At 37.4% G+C, this 24,525-nt stretch overlaps 1 protein-coding gene across 11 annotated transcripts in view; it reads right to left on the bottom strand.

The window, feature by feature from the left end:
* XPO4 (exportin 4) overlaps positions 1-24,525 on the bottom strand; it is a 151,216-nt gene that overhangs the window by 90,654 nt on the left and 36,037 nt on the right. For 6 of the 11 annotated variants that reach the window (XR_004965664.1, XR_004965665.1, XR_004965666.1 and 3 more), the window contains 5 exons: positions 15,557-15,662; positions 9,817-9,958; positions 8,354-8,492; positions 1,325-1,441; positions 438-591 (listed from right to left, as the gene is read on the bottom strand). Coding sequence is in view for 8 of the 11 variants with exons in the window: in XM_036296562.1 (XP_036152455.1) it covers positions 438-591; positions 1,325-1,441; positions 8,354-8,492; positions 9,817-9,958; positions 15,557-15,662 (658 nt within the window). In the remaining 3 variants the exon portion in view is untranslated. Of the gene's footprint in view, positions 1-437; positions 592-1,324; positions 1,442-8,353; positions 8,493-9,816; positions 9,959-10,060; positions 10,233-15,556; positions 15,663-24,525 lie in introns of those variants that run through there. The other 5 variants (XM_036296566.1, XM_036296567.1, XM_036296565.1 and 2 more) reach the window with 5 other exon arrangements.

Genomic DNA, 24,525 nt, shown 5'->3' with positions numbered 1-24,525 from the left:
GTGCACTCCCACAGCGGGAGTGTTGCTCAGCTGACAGGCAGTCACCAGGTGCTGGGCTCATGGCTAGAGAGCACTTCTCTGGCAGCACAAGCCTCTCCTGCCTCTGCGGTAGCACTACTGAGCTGCGGTGCAGGGAGGCGCCGCAGGGCCAGAATGAGCGGGACCAGTGCAGCGCCTGGCCCAGGCTTGGGCTCCTCCCCGGCCGCCTGCCACTTCATGAACTACTACATCCCCTGAGGGGTCCCAGATTGCATGAGGGTGCAGGCCAGGCTGAGGGACCCCACTGGTGCACGAATCCGTGCACCAGGTCTCTAGTATAAAATAAACTTATATTCCACTTCTAAAAAACACTTATTTCATTTCAACATGTTTTACAAACCACAGAAATAAGGTACTTTCAGCCATAACTGTCATCTTATTCAGTTGTTAAAGGATATAATTTGGAGGAAGAAAGTTCCAGCTCAAGACCTGATTGGCGAGTGAGAGGTAGCGCTGAAACACTGAGGACATCTGAGCACTGAGGTTTTCCCGCCTGCTGAACTCCTGCAAAACTTCCACGGTTAATACGAAGATCTGACGAAGGTCTTCTTCCTGCAATAAATAGGTTACAAGTATTTTTGTGTCATAAGGTCATTCAAAATGCATTCCCTTTTAGAACTACAATAGAAAACAAACAAAAACCTTAACATTTCCAATGGAAAACACTATTTCTTTAGGAACATTTTCCATTTTCAGGCCTGCTCATATTTTCACCACAGTGAGCTTTTAGGTGACACCAGTTTGAATACATTTACTGTGACAGAAAGGCTACTTTGTGGAGCAGTGAGTCTGACAACTAGACAGAGCTGGAGCGTTAGTTGCTCTAGTGCAGGATCCTCGGATTTAAGCCAGTGCCTTCACATAACTTTACTTCAGAGCCAAACAATACACACAAGACAAAGAGCCCACACCATCTGCAATAACATTTTAAATACACGGCCCTCATGGGCATTCTGCCAGGCCTATTTTTAAGGCCATCAGGGTTCTACCAATTGAAGCACTGACATCTAAACACAATAAGATCAAAATAAATAAATTAAGAATCTTTAGAGTATTTCCTTTTTGTTTTTTTATTTAAAGACTAGCATTAAACAAGTAACCTTAAATTGTCATCTATACTCACCAAACCTATCACTTTATTATATCGTAAGAAATCACAACACAAACCTTCAGGTGTAGGCTGTCATCCAACCAGATCAAATAAATGTTCTCACTGCATTGAGAAGAGACTATATGAAAAGCGCACGATTTTATCATTAAAACATAAGAACAAAAATGCAAATACCTGGAAAACTCTTTTGCAGTTGCCATGGAATTCCATGCTCAGTCCGATGTTGCTGGTTTTACTTGAACTTGAGAATTCACTCAATAGTGCAGTCAGAATAGAACAGGCCAGAGTTTGCTGTCATCATTGGGTAAGAAATAATTGAGGCATTATTTTTCCAATACCTTGTTTCAATACCACATTTGTTCAAATATAATGAAACATTTTCTTTCTATCTTTAGATCTTCCATTATATCTTTAGATTTACACCTACCAAAGAGAAAATCAGATAGTACAAAATAATGATTGGCTCTCCTTCCTAAGTGGCCTAGTAATTGTTAGTTCTTCCTCAACCCCAGTTACCCAAATCCATCCAACACTTGAACTCAGGACATACTCCTAATTTGATCACAGAGTATAAGTGGTATTTTAAGATAGTGAATGTATTATTACCCACTTTACATTAGAAAGAAATGAGATTCACAGACATAAGAAATGAAGATGGGGAGCGGGTAAGGGCAATGGGGGCGGAAAAAAAGGATATATGTAATACTTTCAACGATATTGGCTTATAAAAATAAATAAATAAACACAAAGAAGTATTTTTTTAAAAAAAAAGAAGAAGAAGAAGAAATGAAGTCCAGCTGAAATTAAGCCCAGGTCTGTCTATGCTTAGATGATAGTAAAATGTATTTCCAAATAGATGAAAAGTGGAAAGTTTATAGTCTTTCAAATATTAACCAGGTAGTATTCAAAAATTTTTTTCATTGAAAACGAAGGTTTTCCTCCTCAATGGCTCTATCCAACAGCCTCCTAATATCAACTCATCATTTTTATTCACAGACTATTTAGAGTCAAAGGTGCCAAGAATGGAGAGGATACAAATTATTTTGGCACATTTCCAGGGGTTACACAGAAATATGCTCACTACCTCTGAATAACCAAAGATTAAAGTCAAGATGATACTATTTATGCAAGCCAACAGAACAGCTGAACAGTCATCCCACCCACTAACTGCCACATCTTTGTTCAGAAATGCTTGTGATGTGGGTACCTTGACCTTACAGATGCTTATCTTGGCAAATCTTAGCAAATATAAATAAAATTAAATTCCCAAATATTGCCATGAGTTGATATTTATTGGAATGATGGTTACATGGGTGACCAATACACTCTTGTTTATTTTTGCATATGTCTGAAATTTTCCTCTTAGAAAATGTAAAAAGAATTAAGTTACTATTGGCCTCTTAATCTCAACTAAAATAAGCATGATGTATAACTGATATTTACAGATGGCCTACTAGCCCATACATTACAACAGTTTCTCACACTTTTCCATGCCAGGAAACCCTAACAACAGAAAACATATGCAAATTTGTCAAGAATCAGGGGGACAGACCAAACTGCTTTCAAGAAGGATAAATTACTCTGAACCCACTTAAACACAAACCACACACTTTGTAATTTTACCTCAAAATATACATTTGTTTTAATATAAATATGTCCCTCTTCCCTAAGTCATTTAGAGAAGTGTACAAGTTTAACTGCCTTCTCTTACAGAGAACAGTTCATTGCACACTCATTCCATTTTACAATTTAAAGCAAGCATGTCAAACTCACGGCCCGCATGGGGCCCACAACAAATATTTTTGCGGCCGAGCCAATGTAACGGTATGTAAGAAACATTTTAATAAAAATGTCTTAATTTTTACAACATTCTGTTATACATAATTATTAATAACGAACTACAACGTTTGCTAATGACTGATTACTATAATCGTGTTGCATTCATTTCCCTTACGAGCCTTATGCGCGGGTGCACCATTTCTCTCCGATAATACCAGCAGTGAATCTTTTAGCAGCCAATTGCCATGTCATTAGTCTTGGACTGACTTGTTTGGTGTGAGCAACAGGAAATATTTTGCTTTCGGAGAACAAGAAAAATAAGTTTATTTGCGTTATGCTTATTAATTTGTGCGGTTATTCAGTGTCTGATAAGTTAATGCTCAAGAAAATATTAATTTTTATTAAAATGTTCTATTATTTTATGTTAACAATCACTCATTTATTTCAGCCCTTTGTCGTGAGCATGTCTCTATCAAAATAAATCTATGTTTCTATGAAAATTAAAGCTTTTGCTTTTTTGCGGCCCACATAAACTTAAACCGTGTTTATTTGGCCTGTGTTAGCCTTTGAGTTTGACAAGCTTGCTCTAAAACAGCAACCTTTTACTCTAAGAAAGTACTAATTCACCCATAAAAGCAAGTACATTCTTAACCCATGATAACCAAAACAAAATACATTCTTATTACAGACTTATTAGCTTTCTGAACATTTTGTTTTAAAATAAATTAACTTACCAGACACTGAATAACTACACAAATTAATAAGCGTAATGCAAATAAACCTTTTTCTTCCTACAAAAATAATGTATCATCTTCTTTTAAAAACCAGAAAGTACAGAAAAGCACAGAAGGGAATAAAATTTCCCACAATCCTACCATCCAAGGGCCACTACTGTTAACATTTGTCCACAGCTTCCTGATGTGTTAATGCACAGGTATCATTAAATACACACGATTACCATCAACTGAGATGTCGTGCTTTGTATTTTCCTTTTCCTCTTCATATTTATGAAATATAAACACAAATTTTTAAAAGCAACTGTGTTCTTATCAAATTTACCACTCAAAGACTTAATATATGAAAATAAATTATGCATCGTGGCTAAGAGTTATTACCAGAAATCAAACATTCTGATTTTAATGTACGCAAAATTACCAGCTTTCAAATAACTAAATAAGATATTTTCATCATTAAAAGAAACCAAACAGTTTAATCGCTCCTTAATTTGGAAGCCCTGTAAAGACTTGAGAGCAGTATCATAAACATTAATTATACTATACTGCTAATGCTCAAAGGTGCCAAAAGAACAGAAATCCCTGGAGAATAAGGAATGATTAAGTATTGATTGTACATTAAGAGAGTAAAGCACCTCTTCACATATCAACAGAGTATTTCTGGCTATTCACAGAGTAATTCACATCACAGTGCATCTAAGACTCATTTCCCAAAGTGTTCACACATTTTCAGTATTTAATTATCAATTACATAAAACCTCAAAATTACTCTCATGGTAGGTGCATTACAATAGCTGGGAAGCAAACTGAAAGTGTAATCCTAAGAGAGAAAAGGAGACAGTTCCTTCTCAGGACAGAGAGAGGGAGGAAAGGGGTAAGCATCCAGTTCGCCTATGAGAGGTCACAAGTGTTTTGTTTTTCTTATCCTATAGAAGAAGGTTCCTGTGTGCTTGCTTCAGACTTAGATCTTAATGGTTAGCCCAAGTGCATTACCTCTGAACCCCCCACCGAATAGTACTGTACCAGTAGACCCTAGATTTTGAGGGCCTCAATTTAACAGACTTCGGATTTAAGAGACAAAATTTCCGGTTCGTATGTCTCACATTAAAATTAACACTTTGTTAATTTTAAAGTGCTTTCAACCAAGATTTGCGTATATTTAAGTTAACAGGGGTTTTTTTTGTTGTTATTAATTCACTGTTATTTTTTGTTAATCCTCACGCGAGGATATTTTTTCCATTGATTTTTAGAAAGAGTGCAAGGGAGAAAGGGAGGGGAGAAAGAGACGGAGGGAGAGAATCAGAGAGAGGGAGAGAGAAACATCAATGTAAGAGAGAGAAATATAGATTATGGATTGGTTGCCTCCCTCACATGCCCTGATCAGAGCCGGGGATTGAACCTGCAACCCAGGTATGTGCCCTTGACTGGGAATCAAACCCACAACCCTTTGATGTGCAGGTCAATGCTCTAACCAATGAGTCACATCAGCCAGGGGCATACATACTTAATTTTATTACACAAACATGTCTACGTAAGTAAAGGCAGGTAAACTAACTAATTTGTCACTTTTTTAACATACAAATTCAGAAAACCTACTTTGTTATATAACAGACTTTCAGCTTTAATGGGCAAACCCCTCACACGAATTAGTCCATTATATGGAGTTTTTATTGTATCTTCAAGTACTGCCTCTCTACCCCTTGTCACAGTCAGGGCTAGATATTATTTCTGTACTGGAGACAGTGACTGATACTCAAGAGGGTCAAAAACAAAAGCTGTTCTAAATAATTTAGAATGGTGAATTTCAAAGAAATTTGATTAAAGTTGACTGATTGATAAAGAAGAGACTATGAGATTGTCTACTACAGTTTACAGGGATTAAACTAGTATAAATACCATTATACAAGTTTGAGACTTATAAAAGGTTAGCATAGCAAGGCTTCATTTATCCAAGATAAAAAAGAATTAAGCGAATATCTGTTTGTTTTCCAAATGCAGCAAACATTTTTAACGGAACTTACTTCTTGTAAATGTTTCCAAAAGACTTATTTCTAAAACACTATTTGATGTTGTAATTGCAAACAACTGAAATCTACTAAAACGCACAGGCTTTACATGCCATGACCAAGTGGTACCAGAGCCCAGGCTTTTGGATTACACCACTCCCGTTTTTCTCAGTCATCCTGGTCTGGTGTCACACATGCTGTTGGCAATGTGACCAACACTAACAAGCCATCCTAAATTGATAATTCTTATATCCGACAAGTTAGAAACCAAGTAATACAATTTATTAAAACTATATCCAAATAAATTCTAAATAAAAATATTGCAGGACTCTTTCTGGAGTCCAGTACTAGAATCCCCCTGTTTAGAAAAAGAAGTCGGGAAATCTGGGTTACAACAGCTCAGGATTTGCCACTTTAGGTACCTGAGGGCAACTCACTTCTGCCTTGGCTTCACTTTTTATCTACAAAAGGGGTCACACCCTCTACCCTGCCTAATTCATGTGATTGTCCTAAGGTTCAAATTAAGTCATGCAGGTAAAAGTACCACGTAAAATGCAGCAGGTTACCTATAAGATAAAGAAGCAACAGGATTTTTATCATCATGATATAAAATAATCACCTATTTTGGCTTTTCTAATTCTACTTCTTGATTATCTACATTACACCAAATTAAAATCACAAGATAGGTTATCAATTAATAAGGGAAAACCATAACTAGAGCATCACTAAAGTAACAGAGTAGATGCTCAGTTATCTGGATTAATGAGTCAACTTTATCTCTACATCTAAGACTATATTAATACAAAGGAGAAGTGAAAAATGAATACACAATGTATTCCCTATATTTTCAGTTGTTGATAAATTCCAAAAAGAAAATTTAAATAAGTAGAACAAGCAGAAGATACTCAATGAGACTTCAAGGTTATAAAATTGTGTAATCTATTCTTTCACTGAAGTACTAAAAATCCACAAGTTAATTCACTAACAACTAAGTAACTGTTGTCATCACATTTAAGTCTTATAGCAGCATTCTCATTTCTATTAAAAGCCATTAATTTCATTACAGTGAAAAAATACCCTAAGAGATAGCTTGCCTTACTCACCAGCTTACTGTCACAAGCACAAGATACTCAAACACTAACTCCAGCTGACAAAATACAATACTCTTGTTCAGAGAGAGGATTGTCTCTTATAATAGCTTGGCTCTTACCCCAGGAGCTTTATTACCAAGAATAAACTTTATGAAAGGTTGCCGTACACTCAGACTTCCAGCTGCTCCCCTAACCAATGAGCCTGTGATGAGAGAGATTAGCTGGTATCACACCCAGGACAGTGCTGCTGTGGACAAGTCAGTTTCTCACCCACTCCTCTCACATGGCAAAGGAAGAAAGGAGACTAAAGGCTAAATTACACAGCTTTAAATGTGATTTAATGTATGCCTACTATCAAAGGAAATAAAACAAACATGAAATAGATTAAAATTTTGCTTAAATAATAATTTCAAATAAAAAAATTTAGCTCCTTTCCTTAGGAAGTTAAAGTTTCTACCTAGTACACAGTAGATCTGACCCTTGCAAACTGCAGTGAAGTAACCTCAGCAACCTTTATAGCCACAGAAGGAAAATGACCCATCACAAAAATGGGCATGAAACAACCTATTATCTAATAACTGTACAAGCACACTTGCTCTAAGAACATGTCATAAATGGAAAACTGTACTGTGTCCAAAAAATATAATATCCTTAGGAAACATTTTATGAATTAGATAGTCTTCCACAAAATTATCTGTAGAGAATCAAGACTATAAAATATTTCTTAAAGCATTAAAATTAGAGCTAATAAGTTGGTTTTCAATTTTAATACACAATTAGTTTTCACTCACGAATAATAGCATAAATACTTCCTTCTGACTTTCAATAATTAAAATATTATTTGATAGAACAAGAGATCATTTAGTAGTATTCATGTCCTAATAAGATTATATAAATATAGGGGTGATACCAATGGGGAGATCAACACTTGATGAATGCTTAATATACTCATTGAGCGCTGTCTCCTCTGCTGGGCAGCCCCTAATTGTTAATCCACAATAAAAATCACCGAATCTACTATACTGCCCCAAATTTATTTAAACAGACTAGTATAAGGGATGGACCACAAAAAATATATTATTAGAAAGGGAAGAGTGAAAGCCAAACTACAAAGTTTCTGGCCAACGAAGGTATATAGTCTGACCTCACTTAACTCATGAGGTCAACCCTCTTTCACCTACAGAAAACCATCAATAATCTCTGTTTTTCAAATATCTCTTAAAATCTCCTTTATAAGGAAAGTTTCTAACCAACACTATATCCATGTTCACTAGTAGCTGCCAAAGGTTTATTAAAAATGGAGGAAGTGTTCAATAGAAGGAAAATGGCTAAGCATAGTGTGGTATATTAGCTTATGATATTTTACAGCATTAAAATGATGATTATGAATACTACAGCAATATGGAAATATAGGATCAAATGAAAAGGCGAACTACACTATATCTACAGTATGTACACATGTATGAAAAGGACTAGAGAAAATAGGAACAATTAAAAAGTGCTTTTTCTTTCATGTAGATAGCCGTTGCTGAAATGGAATCTGTATAATATGGAAGATAAATATTTACAAATGTGAATAGTTAGCATACTTACCACAGTGGGATTGCCACTACTGATCAACTGGCTGACTTCATGAAAAATGCTCTTGCAGTCAATTGACTTATCTAGTGAGCCTCGTTTTACAATTACTGCTACTGCTAAGAGAATCTGTTCCCGAACATACTTTTGGAGGCTGTAAAACATAAAGATCAAAGTGAAAATTTTTACATAATTCTAATATGAAAATACTCCCAAATTTCTCACTATGCCTGAACTCCTAATAACCCTGCTTACGTCTCAGTGGTTATGTATAGACTCCAAAGCCAGAAGACCTGGGTGCAAATCCACAGTCCATTATCTACCGGCTATGTGACCCTAGGTAAGATAGTTAACACTCAGAGTCTCAGTTTTCTCTTCTGTGGAATGGGGACAACAGTAATAGGATTATTGTAAGAATTAAATGTTCTCAAAACTATGCCCAGTACACACTAAGCACTATGTAAGCATTAGTTTCTTCAATCAATGTTTGATACATGTAAGTCAACCCACTAAGAGCCAGATTAAGATTCCACCAATTAAGAGAAAAATTCTGACCCAATATCCATCTCCAAGCAGTAATATAATCTTAAATCTATTCCCATGGAAAGGCAACATGCTAGCTATCTAATACACAACGTTATAGAAACAAGCAAATTTTTAAGTCTTTTTTAAAATCTCATCTCTGAGATCTGTTCCTCAGTGTGGTGGAAGAAGTACTGGTCCCAACTGGAGGCATTATAAAAAGCTCATTAACCCTCGCAGGTTTGGCTCAATGGATAAAGGGTTGGCCTGTGGACTGAAGGGTCTTAGGTTCGATTCCGGCCAAGGGCACATGCCTAGTTTGTGGGCTCGATCCCTAGTGAGGGGCGTGCAGGAGGCAGCCAATCAGTGATTCTCTCTCACATCATTAATGTTTCTATCTCTCTCTCCCCCTCTTCCTTCCTCTCTGAATCAATAAAAAAAGTTTTTTTTAAAAAAAAGCTCATTAGACAAGGAGCTAGAGATTTAACAGTCTTTTCACAACTGTTTCTTAAAGAAAACATAACCCTGAACTTTACAATCCAGCCTTTAGAAATCACAAGGACACAACTACCGGCTAGGGCAGGGGTGGGCAAACTTTTTGACTCGAGGGCCACAATGGGTTCTTAAACTGGACCGGAGGGCCGGAACAAAAGCATGGATGGAGTGTTTGTGTGAACTAATATAAATTCAAAGTAAACATCATTACATAAAAGGGTACGGTCTTTTTTTTTTTTTTTTAAGTTTTATGCATTTCAAACAGGCCGGATCCGGCCCGCTGGCCGTAGTTTGCCCACGGCTGGGCTAGGACCATGTGTATGAGTTTTTAAAATACGAGGCCCACACAGAGCTTCCCCATAATGTCTATCATTAAAAGAAATAAAGAAGAACAAAAGGAAAAGCTCCAAAAGGATAAGCTTAGCATGAGTGTTTCAGCAGAACCTCCTCTGTGTACTTACTTGGGCCTCTGTAAGACGTAAGTTAAAAGGAATGCTCGCAGTGACTCAATGCTGCCCTTTTCCAAGAGAATCCACTCTCGGACCACTGCCTCCATGATAGCCGTGGCAGCTTGAAAGAGGACATAGTCCACCTTGCTTGTTTCTGAGGAAAGAATTAGATTCTTTCTGTAAACAGCAGCTCATCTTCCCTTGAACACGTTGCATTTATTAATTGAACTTTTCAGACAAGGAATAAGATGGTTACCTGTTGTTTTTTTTAATCCAGTGACCTTGCTCTAGCACCACAAAGAGGTTAGTTCCTCTCAGAAGACACCTCTGGCAGGTGGCAGCTAATCCCCGATCACAATTTTCACAAACTTTCCTCACCTCTCTTCAACTGTTACTTCCAAAGCATGAGGAACTAAAAAATAACACAGCTTTAAAAAAAATAAAATAAAAATATAAAGCAGTCAGAAAACTTCCTAAGAGATTCTCACCCTGTGCAAAACAGAACTTGACCTGCAAAATACCTTAATAAACTAGTCTTTGAACATTACTATTTGTGATGAGCCACACTGTTAAAATATTTCAATGTAGCCCTGGTTGGTTGCTCAGTGGTTAGAGCATCAGCCTGCAGACTGAAGAGTCTTGGGTTCGATTCCCAGTCAAGGGAATGTACTTGAGTTGCAGGTTCGATCCCTGGGCCCAGTTGGTGTAGGAGCCAACCAATCAATGTGTCTCTCTCATATCAATGTTTCTCCTTCTCTCTTTCTTTCTCTCCCCCCCCTTCTCTCTCCCCCCCACTTTCACTCTCTCTAAAAATCAATGGGAAAAAATATTCTCAGGTGAAGATTAACAAAATAATATATATACACATATATTTCAATGTAAGTAATTAAGCTTTCAGCAGGATGACCCATCTCCAATAGTAAGTTCAGAAATAAATACAACCATTAAGATATTTTTCTCAAATTAAAAAAAAAAGTAAAAAAAAAAAAAAGGAATCAATTTACACAAGGTGAGAAGTTCTTGTGAATTTTCTGATTGCAATACTGATCAAACTGAGTAAAATCCCAAAGCTACACTTAGAAAGATCCAGCCTTAACTAGCAAGTGATAGTATCTGAACTAAAAATTGAATCCAGAGGGGGGGGAAACAATAGAAAATTAACATACCTAAAAATATTTTATGTTTATGTTAATTTTCTATTTTTCTTTTATTCACAATACAACTGCAGTCTTTTCAAACAGCATAATCAAAAGGGAGAAACAGTCAAAATAAAGTCAAGAAAAAGTGGGAATTTTCTGAAGCTCCAAAAAGTAACCATCATGTGAAATCCATGAAATGTCTACGATTAGAGTGCAGGTTATTTGCCAAGATCATTGGACATGAGTAGAGAAATGCACTCTAGGCAAACAATGGCACCTTCAAGAAATTAGCAGAAGAGCATGAAGATACACCATTTTCTCTCCTATTCAAGTTTAGGTCATTTAGAAATCTTACCAAGTGATCTTGACACAATTAGCCATAAAAATGTGAGAGAAAAGGCATACCCTACATAAATCCCTATTACATTACACTACTACCTAGCAATTTTGAAAATACCAAAACTAATAAGAGGAACCAATTTGGACCTTCTTTTCAACGTTTTATTATTCCATGCTATCTTTACATGAATTCTAATTGAGATGATCATCAAAACTCACAAAAATTTAGAAACCTTAAAAAATAATCAATAAAATAAAGCAATCGCTTCCAAAAATGTAAACTTATAATGAAAAGATGCATTTAAAGTTCCAGGAGAAAATTAAGTGTTTTATTAAAAGAGGATTTGATACAAAACCCAGCTTTATCTATGAAGTACTGCTTCATAATGGTCACTCAAATAACCTCTTATTATAAATCTCTTTTAAAAACAAAATGATGGTTTCTGCCTATCTTCATATTCCATTACAACAGTAAAAATTTTAAGAAAAACCTTAAATCCTTAACCATGGATTTTAACAAGAACGCAAAATCGTAGGGACTCACAGAACTTTAGAAATAGAACTCCAAAGATCATCTAGTTCAATTCCTGCCATTTTACAGTTAAAGGAAGTGAAGCACCAAGAGATGAAGAAGGAAATCCAAGATCACAAGGCTGCTGTGTTCCTTAAGCAATGCTGATCCAGCCCTAACTGCACATGCCAAGGAAGGTAAGACCAAACAAGCACCTTCTGGTCTTCAAGGGCAATGGAATATGCTTACTTCTATTTGTGCTGGAGGCACAATTATAAAATGTGAATGACATTCAAAGTTTCCAAGGTGACTTTTTATAAGTTGATTTTTAGAAAGAGGGGGCGGGGAGAGAAAGGGGGAGGGAAGAAGAGAGAAACATCCACCTGATCTGTTGCATCCATTTGTTGCTCCACCGATCCAAGCATTCATTAACTGATTCCTATATGTACCCTGACCGAGAATTGAACCCCCAACCTTGGCATAATGGTACGAGGCTCTAACCAACTGAGGTACCTGGCCAGGGCTCAAGGTAACTCTTTTCATCTGCTTGGTATTAAATGAAAGTTTCTGCATTACTACCCCCATAAAAAGCTCTCTACAAAAGGAGGAATCTGGAAAAAAGAAAGCCAAATTTCAAAGAAGGAGTTTTTCTAACCTAATAAATTACACTTTCTCATGAAAACTGTTATTAGCCTTCCTACACTACACTTACCCCTAACATAAATGTGCGAATGCTGCTTGCAGGTACTCTAGTAACTTGCCAGCAGGACCCACACAGTACCTAAGGCCTATTTTTCTCTGCTGGAAAGATACTGGAAATGGCCAGGTCTTCACAAGGAACTCACATTCATTTAGAATTTCTAATTAGGGTAATTTTCCATGACTAGGGCACAGTCTAGATGACCAATTATTTCCAGGCCACTTTAGCTGGACACTTTCATTTCCTACCACAGTAACTTTAATAATTACATAACTAAAATTCATTTGTATCTTGTCAACCATCTGAAACTAGACAGAGCCATGAAAACAAAAGTTAAAATGAAGTAAATGTCAGAGAGGAAATGTACACACTATATTTTGATCGATAAGAAAGTTTTGTGTTTTTGTGTTTTTTTTAAGAAAACCCTAGTAGTCAAGCCCAGATGTCAGTGAGGAAAATCACCTCTCTGGCTTTAAAGTACAAATTCTGCTTAATGATAGACACATATGCACATCATTTTGTTTTATTTTGGCTATTTCTGAGGTAACAAATAAAATAATTCAATTTCTCCCTGAGAGGAGGACAAAAGAATGTCACAAAGCCCCAGTAGACAGTGACTCCCTCACTGTCTGGGAATATAATAGTTCTTGAACAAGAAGAGAACTCAGGATTTCTTAAGAAACATTTGATCCCATAAACCTAAAAAATTCCTATGCCAAAGACTTCTGAGGTGAAGCAGTCTGAAATGCTCTTCTGACAAAATGCACAAGCATGCAACATGCACAAGCGTATGTAAACACACTTTTAGAAAAGAGCAAAAAAAAAAAAAAATTAAAACTAGAATGAAAACAAAAGGGTAAGACCAGGAAATGAGGAAAGATGAGAAATGTAATAAAACTTAAGTGAGAAGGGGAAAGGAAGAATTTTAAGAGGCCAGAAAAGGGAAGCATCAAGGAGAAAAGTCTCCCTTTTATCAGAATACATTGCTCCGACATTCTACAAAAATGATATACAATCCCTAGACAAAAATGTGAAAATTCTGAATTGTGATTGACTGCCACTTGCATGAGAAGTCTTCTTAGAGGAATTAACCTTTCTGTGCTGGTGGCAACCGAGGACGAGGACGGAGTTAAAAGATACTCTGTGAAGTTTAGATGTAACATTAATGTAACACAGGGCTTGGCAGTACATTAATGACTGTAATACATGCACTCAGGCTTTTAAAATAGTTCATGTCTCAAAACCCAAAATGATTTTAGAAGCACGGCTGGAATTGGCAATATCCTTCTTTAGAAATTTTTATCAGAAAAACAAGTTTTCCAAAACAAGCTCAAACATAACAAAGCAACAATACTTCATAAATACACATACTCGAAAAAAGAGCGGTATAAGCAAATACACTCTAATAAAATACTTATAACTTAGATCAACTACTTCCCGACTAGTAAAGAATGACGACTGAATTGTAACAGAAAGTTAAATGAAACACTAAAGAACTCTAGTTAATGTAGTTATGGCACCTGCCATGAAGAAAACTAATCTCAGTTTATTTTAGGTGCTATTTAACAAAATGGTTTTCTAAATCTATTAATGCTGAGCAATTTCCAGGCAGTAAGGATGAAGTAAGTCTCCATTAAATTCTGAAGGCTGATGTTTAGTTTTGCTTCTTTTAATTTAATGCTGAGTTAAATATTCTCCACAGGCATAAAATAAATTATCTCAGTGCCAGAAACAAACTCACCACTAACACTCAAAAATTTTTTCAAAACTTCCTCATTTGGAATTTAAAAGGTGGTTATTAAAGCTTCTCCTCTAACGGTGGGATCTAACTCCTGAGTGGGAGAGAGCCAATTCACTGCCACTGCTAGCTCCTCCCAAACAAAAAACAGCATTTTTTAAGCTTATCATATTTTTAATAAGGTAATGGGATCATGACATTTACCTGAGTGTTTACAGAGTGCTTTTCTACATTGTTACTACATTTGCACCTCACAACTTAACAAAGCCAAATCCATGAAGGAAGATGATATCACTATTCCCATTTCACAGGTGAGAATAGGCTCAGAGAGGGTAAGTGACTCCTCAAGGTGACCACATACAGCAGGCACCACTGTAGCTGGGACCTCAACAGTCCCTGCACCAGAGCATTTCCAACCCAATCAATCTAACAACTCTAATTCATAACCCTGTATTTGTAGAGTATTTTTTTAACATTATAACTTTCATTGTAGGCGATTTCAATCTGCTGGCTAACAGATAAGTCAAAGAACAAGAATAAAAGGTCAGATATTTTAGTTCCTAATTCTCAACTAGCCAATTCTGTGATCATTGGATAACTCAGCATTTCAGAGCCTTAACTCTGGGGGACAAAAATGGTTCCAATTTAAAAAAAAAAAAAAAAAAAGAGAGCCAGTATAACAAGGTTATAAAATATCTAAGAGGCAGAAGACTATATATATAAAAAATACCATCTTTGGAAAGAGATCATTTCTGTACATATGTCAGATATAAGGTATTCATAATACATTACAAGTGTAAAAATCAATGCTTCATTTTAGGATATACAGTGATAACCTACACAGAACTAATAGTCATTTAAGCAAGCTGAGTACAAACTACAGGGCTTAAAAAAAACAAACAAACAAACAAAAACTATGAAAAAAAAAACACAATTGAAAGAAAATGTAGAAAGTTCCAAAAAAATCTGAATTTTAAAACACTGAGATAATATACAGTACATTTCCTATAATAAATGACATCACACTTGAAAACAATTAAAAAAATATTAGACTTTTTCCCCCACTCTTAACAGCCTTCGTGCTATGGTCCATAATAAAAAAAATTATTAAACACTATATCTAAGGGAGAAAAATCCAAAATTAAAAAAAGTTTTCTGTCTGGCTATATGGGATATCTTTAAAGCCACTTCAGAGAATGATTATTAATAAAAAAATTATAACTATACAAACCTGCTTATTTTATTAGGAATTTAAAATATGTAACATTCAAGGAGAGAAAAATTAGAAGTGATTATGCAAAAATATTTTTAAAGTGAATACTTACCCAAAATATGCTTGCAAACTGCAAATGGTGACTTCGATTTCCTAAATGATAAGAATATGTGCTCTGCATGCTGGCGTTGTTCATTGTTGACCATGGAAGGAGGTGCCTTGACATTTAAAGAGAAACAAACAAAAGAAAAATAAAGCACATGTGTTCAGTAAGGAAGCTTGAACAACAACAATCCTTTTACTCACAATGAAAAAATACTTTTACTTTGTGGAGTGGGGGGACAACAGGAACACAAATTCTTACCTTTTTTTTTTAGGAACTATTAACATGAAACTTCATAATAAATATTTAAAATATTGTTTCAGGAAAAAGGAAGAAATTCCTGGCAAGGTTGGGGTCAGAATCCTTTAAAGTTGCCTACATTTTAGAAAGACAGATACTTATCTCACATGTTTTTTGTATTTTTTTAAACCCAGCTAATTTATTACCTTTTATTCCAAAATATATCATTCCATTTAACTTGACCAAGTTCAAATAATTTCAAAATTCTTCAGCACTGGTGAAACTGAATCCAAAGTTATTTTCCTTTCCTAGTCTGCTCCTGCCTTTATCTATAACTAGTGGCACAGTGCACAAAATTTGTGCACATTAAAGGGGGATTAATTACAGCAGTGGTTCTCAACCTTCCTAATACCATGACCCTTTAATACAGTTCCTCATGTTGTGGTGACCCCCAACCATAAAATTATTTTCGTTACTACTTCATAACTGTAATTTTGCTACTGTTATGAATCGTAATGTAAATATCTGATATGCAGGATGTATTTTCATTGTTACAAATTGAACATAATTAAAGCATAGTGATTAATCACAAAAACAATATGTAATTATATATGTGTTTTCCGATGGTTTTAGGTAACCCCTGTGAAAGGGTCATTCGACCCCCAAAGGGGCCGCGACCCACAGATTGAGAACCGCTGAATTAGAGGAAATATTTTACTATTGCTATTTGCCCTTTCTCTATAATAGAAGTGTCGAGATGAAAAAAAAATTAGTAAAATGTATATAAAAATCTTCCTCCTGTCAGAGTCTGGGGCACACTGCAGGAACCAGAGTCAAGTCCCCGCACACCCACAGCGCCTCAAAATCGTGCAAGACCCAGATCCAGCCGGCCCCACGCTTGTCAAGCCCCTCCCCCCAGGTGGGGACCACAGCCTCAGGTCCCGCATCACGCCCCGCCGGGCAGGGGGGCAGCCTAAGGTCTCCCGGCGCACACCGGGTGGGGGGTGCAGCCTCAGGTCCCCCAGCCCGGGCCAGGGAGCGCGGTGTGAGGTCCCCCATAAAGCCCCGCCAGGCAAGGGGGGCAGCTTCAGGTCCCCCAGCCTGGGCCGGGGCACACGACTTGAGGTCCCCCATCAAGCCCATCCAGGCCGGGGGGAGTGCAGTCTCAGGTCCCCCAGCCCGGCACTGAGGCAGGGGGAGTGGCCTGAGGTCCTCCATCAAGCCCTGCTGGGCAGAGAGCGCAGCCTGAGGTCCCCTGTCAAGCCCCACCAGGCAGGGGGTGCAGCCTCAGGTCCCCTTCCTCAGCCCAGCGCCACACAGCCTCAGGTCCCTGTTGATTGCTCATTAAGGCCCGTTACAAGAACTCGGCCTCCGCTGTGGGCACAGCCATCTTGACCGTTATGGTGTGACAGTCAATTTGTATATTCCCTCTTTATTCGATAAGATAATAAAAGCATAATATGCTAATTAGACCAGACATCCTTCCAGATAAAGCCAGGGCTGCGAGGGAAGCCCAGGTCCCGGGTGCCAAAGGAAAGCTGGTGCCAGGAGCCAGGGGAAGGAAGGCCTACTCTTGCACAAATTTCATTCATTGGCATAATTTGCCTTCTAAATGAATGAAACTTTTACATCTTCTCTTCTAAAATAAAAGTAACAAGCTGACTGTGATACTTAAGTTGAGACTAGAGCAGCAGACAGAGGTCTCACTTTAAATTTTTCTTTGTTTTCTTTTTTTTACACAGGGTATGGCTTGAATCAGTTTTATTTTCCTTAACTTCTAATATATAATCTTTGGAAAGAGATTTTTGAATGTTCTCTAAGTATTTTCTGCTTCTTACTAATAGACAGCAAGAATCTCTGGCAGCACTTTGCAGAGCCAATAAATGTAGGTGTGAGTTGGCTTTGGGTGTTCCTGATGGCTTTTCAGTTTGTATGTGTGTACCAGTCTCACATTTGGCCAAAACCTCGGGATTCTCCATCAGCATTCCATCTTACTTCAAGGTACTCGGAGAACCTCCTATCTCCTAGATGGGAGGATCAACTGCCCTTTCCCCAGTGCCCTCTGCAAGAACTTCTCTGCATGGCACAGTTCAGCTCCTCTTTAAGGGATGATTTTCTTTCATCAGAAACCTAGAGTCCACGTATCCCAACCTCTCTTGAAGGCTATATCCAGAGTCACTAGCCCAGAAGAAAGCTTGAGTGACCTATACAATTTCTCTTCTGCCAACCTCCTCCTCTTACGGCCTTCCCCACGCCCACCCCCTTAATTTTTAATAGGCTTCTGACACTTTGTATGGGGTCAATGGACAGAAATTCTGAAAAGAATTTCTGGACAGCCCTAGCCGGTTTAGCTCGATGGATAGAGAGTCAGCCTGCAGACCAAAGGGTCACAGGTTCCATTCCGCTCAAGGGCATGTACCTTGGTGACAGGCTCCTCCTACCCAGTTTGGCTCAGTGGATAGAGCGTTGGCCTTCAGATTGAAGGGATCAGGGTTCGATTCCGGTCAGGGACATATGCCGGGTTATGGGTTCGATCCCCAGTGGGGAGCATGCAGGAGGCGGCCAATCGATTCTCTCTCATCATTGATGTTTCTATCTCCCCCACCCTTACTCTCTGAAATCAATAAAAATATTATTGATTAATCATACACACACACACACAAACACAGAGTAAGTGGCCAGATTATTATGACCACCTGATGTTTGTAGGCAAATTAGCTATAATTTCACACTGAAGTTGCTAGAGGGCCAGACCATTATACATAGGGAAGCAGGTTGTTTACCACGACAGTATAAGTGATTTTTTTCTGAAGATATGGGTAAACAACGCAACTCAACAGCCTTTGAACATGGGATATATATATATATATATATATATATATATATATATATATACACACATATATATATACACACTGAGTGGCCAGATTATTATGACCACCCCATCAGTAATTCGTTGGGCCACCTTTTGCCTTCAATACTGCGGCGATTCTTCTTGGCATTGACTCCACGAGATGTTGAAAGGTGATGTGAGGAATCTGACACCATGCCTGATGAATAGCACTGTCCAGTTCTGTGAGATTTGATGGTTGTGGAACCAGCTGCCTGATGGCTCTTTTAACTTCGTCCCACAAATGCTCAATTGGATTGAGATCTGGTGATTGTGGGGGCCACCCAAGCAAGGTAAAGTCTCCCTCATGTTCTTGAAAGCACTCCTGCACAATACGAGCACTGTGGCATGGCGCATTGTCTTGTTGGGATACGCCATCAACATGATAGGATAAACTTGATCAGCAACGATACTTAGGTATGTTGTGCTATTCAGACATTGTTCCACATGAATTAAAGGGCCCAAATCATGCCAGGAAAACATGCCCCAAACCATAACACTGCCCCCACCAGCTTGAAGGGTTGGTTGTACTCATGCATGTGGGGTGCATGCTTTCATGCTGTTTCCGCCAAATTCTCACTCTGCCATCTGCATGATGCAACTGGAAACGTGATTCATTGGACCACATGACTTTTTCCAATGCTCGACTGTCCACTCCTTCCTTGTGTTTCTGTGCGAACTGGAGACATTTTATCTTGGTAACTGCAGACAGCAAAGGTGTTCGAACAGGCCTTCGGCTTCCATATCCCATATGATGCAGTGTATGGCTAATTTGCCTACAAACATCAGGTGGTCATAATAATCTGGCCACTTACGTTCAAATATATCCCACGTTCAAAGGCTGTTAAATCGCATTGTTCACCCATGTCTTCAGAAAAAAATCACTTCTACTGTCGTGGTAAACAACCTGCTTCCCTATTTATAATGGTCTGGCCCTCTGGCAACTTCAGCGCAAAATTATAGCTAATTTGCCTACAAACATCAGGTGGTCATAATAATCTGGCATATATATATGTATATACACATATCTCGGGTAAGGATTAACAGGACGGAAAAAAGAATTTCTGGACTTTAGCCCATCAATTTACCTAGTTTGAATAACCTGCTGAGAGCTAAAACTAGTACCCATTGCCCTGTGCCTTCAGGGTGATCCAATGGGGCATCATATGAATAGTGTGTTCCGAGTGGAAAGTGGTGATGCTCATGTAACTGACTAGAACTTCAAGGGTGAAGTGGGGGTTAACTACTATTTTTTTTAGGCCATGATCTCTTTCCCCCTTTTTAAAAATTAAATAAATGGATCAAAATTAATAATTCCATCCCTGCCTTCAAAATAAAAAAAATTTAGCACTGTTTAGCAAAAACAAAAACCCAAATTTTTTTAACCATCAAAAAAAAAAAAAGCATTAGCAGATAATTCTACCTCAAATTTTCTAAAATTACCATTAAATTAAAAAAAAATAGAGAATAGTAAAGTCTGGAATTTAAAGAACTCCTATCTGAATAAATTAATCAGCTTCTATTAAAAAACAAAACAAAAAAAAAAAACCACACAACATCTGAAGTCTGCCCAGGTTTTTAAATTCTACTTTGTTCTAGCAATCTCTCTTCTCAAGATAATACCCTTTGAACCAGACCTACCGAAGCATACAGTCCCATTATATGGTTTGATTGTCTTTGACCCATCTGAAGAGAAGAGACTGCTTATAAAGCCTACCAATCAAAACATGACAATTTTCAATTTGAGAGGAGAGGGAGAAGGCAACTGTAGGAAAATAAACCTTTGTTATTATAACCAGTATAAAGTAGGGAAATCATAATTTCAACTATATTCAAAGAATCTGGAAGACAAACATTTCGCAACCAAGTCCATTAGGTCAATATTCATTGTAAACTATACCAATTATGGAACATTAGTCATTCTAATTTCAGTTAAAATAGTAGAAAGAAGAAAAAAAAGGTGTACATCCAAGAAAAATAAATTTGATGCTCTGGCCTAATGAAATTAAAGCCAATTCCCACTACTTTTCTTAAGGATACAGCACCCTCTATAGCTCTCTAGGTAAAAGTGCAAACATTTCCAATAAAGCATCGTGTCAAACTCTACTACTTTTTTTAAAGCTTTATTAAGAATACACTGTGTACAGCTAACTGCTAAATATATGTTTTTCCTTCCATTTGCAAATTCTTCATTCCCACTATTTTCCCCAATTCAACACTCTGAGTTTGTGTTTTCACAAGGTAATTTCATCATGAATGTCTGCTGGCTATACCCTGAGTACTCAGCACATTACTAAGCACCAACTACCGCATTACACTGCTGAAAATACAAATCAACTATAGACTACTCAAAAAAATTTCTGAGTTATACATTCTTTTTTTCTCATCATCCTTGAAAAGCAGCACTACACAGGCATAATTTTGCAAGTTAATATGCTAGTTTACAAAAAAAATATTTTCTTTGGACACCCTGATATTCACACACTTTATAAAGTACAGATCTGAATATAATTTTATATAATAAAGAATGAGATTCCACTTAAAATGTTTCTATTATTCATCTGGGGGGGGCGATAGAGGGGGGAGGGGGAGATACAAGGGAATGGGGAGGGGGAGGAGGAGGGAGAGGAAGAAGGACTGGGAGAGACAGACATTGATGTGAGAGGGTAGCATCAATCAGCTGCCTCCTGCATGTCCCCTACTGGGGATCAAGCCTGAGACCTGTTCATGCACCCTGACTGGGAATCAAACTGAAATCTTCTCAGTCCATGGGATGACACTCAACTAAATGAGGCACACTGACCAGGGCTGATATTCCACTTATAAAATATCAGACTTCATACACAATGAACTATAAGCTAAAAGATAGAAAGGATCTCACTAACCCTCACAACAATCCTATGAGGTGGATACTATTATTATCCCCATTTTACAGACAAAAAACTTGTACCAGTCAAAAACATGGATAGTAAAAATCTTTGATTCATTCACTAAAAATTTTAAATTAATAAGAATTTGCTAGATTTTCAGTTTCCTTAAGCCTTTGGAACTTACCACTGGCTCCTATCTAAATGTAAATCACTAACACAAAATGATAATTGTTACTTTTTGAATGGGTGGGCTTTCCATTCGTGATAATGTTGACTAGATAGATACCTTGAATAACTCTTCTGCTAAAACCAAATAAAAATGGTGAATAAAATATTCCAAACATTTTTAATGTATTGCTGCGCTTACAAGAAATTAAGGAATCCTCAGAAGCTAAAAAGAAAGCAAAAGCAGGGATCTAAAGATGAAAGTAAGCACGCATGCACGCACCCTAAAGACACATCAACCCCAAGTGACCTTGAGTTTTCATTTTGACAGCTGCCCAAGTTACAGAAAAGAGGAGACATAGCCAGGGCCTTCCCAAAGTGGAGATCTAAGAGAACATCCTTCCACATAAAGCTGGGATCTTCAGAAGAAGGGTAAACTATTTAAAAAAAAAAAAAAAAACTGGCCAGTGTAGTTCAGTGGTCCAGCATCGACCAAGAGGTCACAATTCAATTCCCAGTCAGAGCACATGCCCGGGTTACGGGCTCGATCCTCAGTAGGGGGCATGCAGGAGGCAGCTGATCAATGATTCTCTCTCATCATTAATGTTTCTCCCTCTCCCTCTCCTTCTCTGAATCAATAAAAAAATATATTTTTTTAATATCAATAATAAATAAATAAGCCAGGCCCTGGGCAGGTAGAGTCAGTGGTTTAGAGCATCATCCTGATATGCCAAGGTTGTGGGTTCGATTCCCAGTCAGGGCATATACAATCAATGAATGCATAAATAAGTGGAACAATAAATCAATGTTTCTCAAAACAATTCCTTTTGCAATTGCAACCAAAAGAATAAAATACCTAGGAATAAACTTAAGAACATGAAGACCTATATACTGAGAATAAAAAAGCATTATTAAAAGAGATTGAAAAAAATATAAGAAAATGGAAAAATATCCCATGTTCATGGATTGGAAGAACCAACATAGTAAAAATAGCCATATTACCCAAAGCAATATACAGACTTAATGCAATCCCCATCAAAATCCCACTGTCATTTTTTAAAGAAATAAAATGAGAAATCAACAGATTTGTATGTAACCATAAAAAACCCCGAAGAGTCAAAGCAATACTGAAAACAAAGAACAAAGCTGGAGGTATCACACTACCTGACTTCAAATTATACTACAGAGCAACGATAAGCAAAACAGCATGGTATTGGCAGAGAAACAGACACACAGACCAGTGGAACAGAATAGAGAGCCCAGCTATAAAACCATATGTATATGCACAGATAATTTTCCACAAGGAGCCAGAAACACACCATGGATAGTCTCTGCCAATAAATGGTGCTGGGAAAATCACATGCAAACGAATAAAACTGAATTACAGTTTGTCCCCATGTACAATAATTAACTCAAAATGGATCAAAGACCTAACTATAAAACCCAAAACAATAAGTTACATAGAAGAAAATATAGATAGGTACAAAACTTATTGACCTTAGTCGTAGAGAACATTTTAAGAACTTGACCCCAAATGCAAGGGAGGTAAAGGCAAAAATAAGTGGGACTATATCAAAAAAGCTTCTGCATAGCAAAAGAAATTGACAATAAAACAAAGAGAGGCAGCCAGCCAGATGGGAGATGATATTCACACACAGTAGCTCCAACAAAGGTTCAATTTTCAAAATATATAAAGAACTCATAAAGCTCAATACCAAACAAACAAACAACCCAATCAAAAAGTGGGCAGAGGCGCAGCTGAACCAGGAGGTAATGGTTTGATTCCTGGTCAGGGAACATGCCCCGGTTGCAGGCTCGACTCGCACGACCTGCAGGAGGTAACTGATCAATGATTCTCTCTCCATTGATGTTTCTATCTCTCCCTCTCCCTTCCTCTTTAAAATCAATAAAAAATATTTTTTTAAAGTAAACAGAGGACCTGAAAATTCACCTCTCCCAAGAAGACATACAAACAGCCAATAGGTATATGAAAAGATGTTCGATCTCAATGGCAGTTAGGGAAATACAAATCAAAACTACAATGAGATACTACCTCACACCTGTTAGAGTGGGCATTATTAACAAGAGAAGCAATAACAAGTGTTGAAGAGGTTGTGGAAAAAGGGGAACCTTCATTAACTGTTGATGGGAATGAAGACTGGTAAAACCACTATGGAAAGCAGTCTAGTGATTTCTCAAAAAGTTAAGAATAGAGCTACCATATGACCCAGCAATCCCTCTCCCAGGTATACACCAAAAACCTCAAAATCATGTACTTGCAAAGTTATATGCACCACTATGTTCAATGCAGCATTATTCAGTAGCCAAGACATGGAAACAACCAAAGTGTCCTGTGATAGAGGACTGGATAAAGAGATGTGGTATATATACACAACGGAATACTACTCAGCCATATGAAAAGATGAAATAGCACCATTTGCAATATGGATGGACCTTGAGAACATTATGCTAAATGAAATAAGTCAGAAAAAGCTATGAACCATATAACTTCACCCATATGTGGAATATAAATCTGAAACTCGTGAACACAAAACAGCATCATGGTGGTAGGGGCGGGGGGAAGGGGCTTAATATATGGTGACAGGAGAAGATTTGACTTTCGGTGGTGGGCACATGGTGCACAGTCTTGTAACATAGAAACCCACGTGAAACTTATATGTTCATGTTGACAATGCCAGCACAATAAATTTAATAAATAAAAAAACTATTTTTAAAAAATCAATGTTTCTCTCTCTCAAACCAATTTAAAAGATAAATGAATAAAAAAACCATGGTGAGACCATTACAAAAAA

This window comes from Myotis myotis, unplaced genomic scaffold, assembly GCF_014108235.1.
Source record: "Myotis myotis isolate mMyoMyo1 unplaced genomic scaffold, mMyoMyo1.p scaffold_m19_p_3, whole genome shotgun sequence".
NCBI classification, from domain to species: Eukaryota; Metazoa; Chordata; class Mammalia; order Chiroptera; family Vespertilionidae; genus Myotis; species Myotis myotis.
Note: the sequence above shows the minus strand (reverse complement) of the source record. Positions and strands in the feature narration are given on the sequence as shown.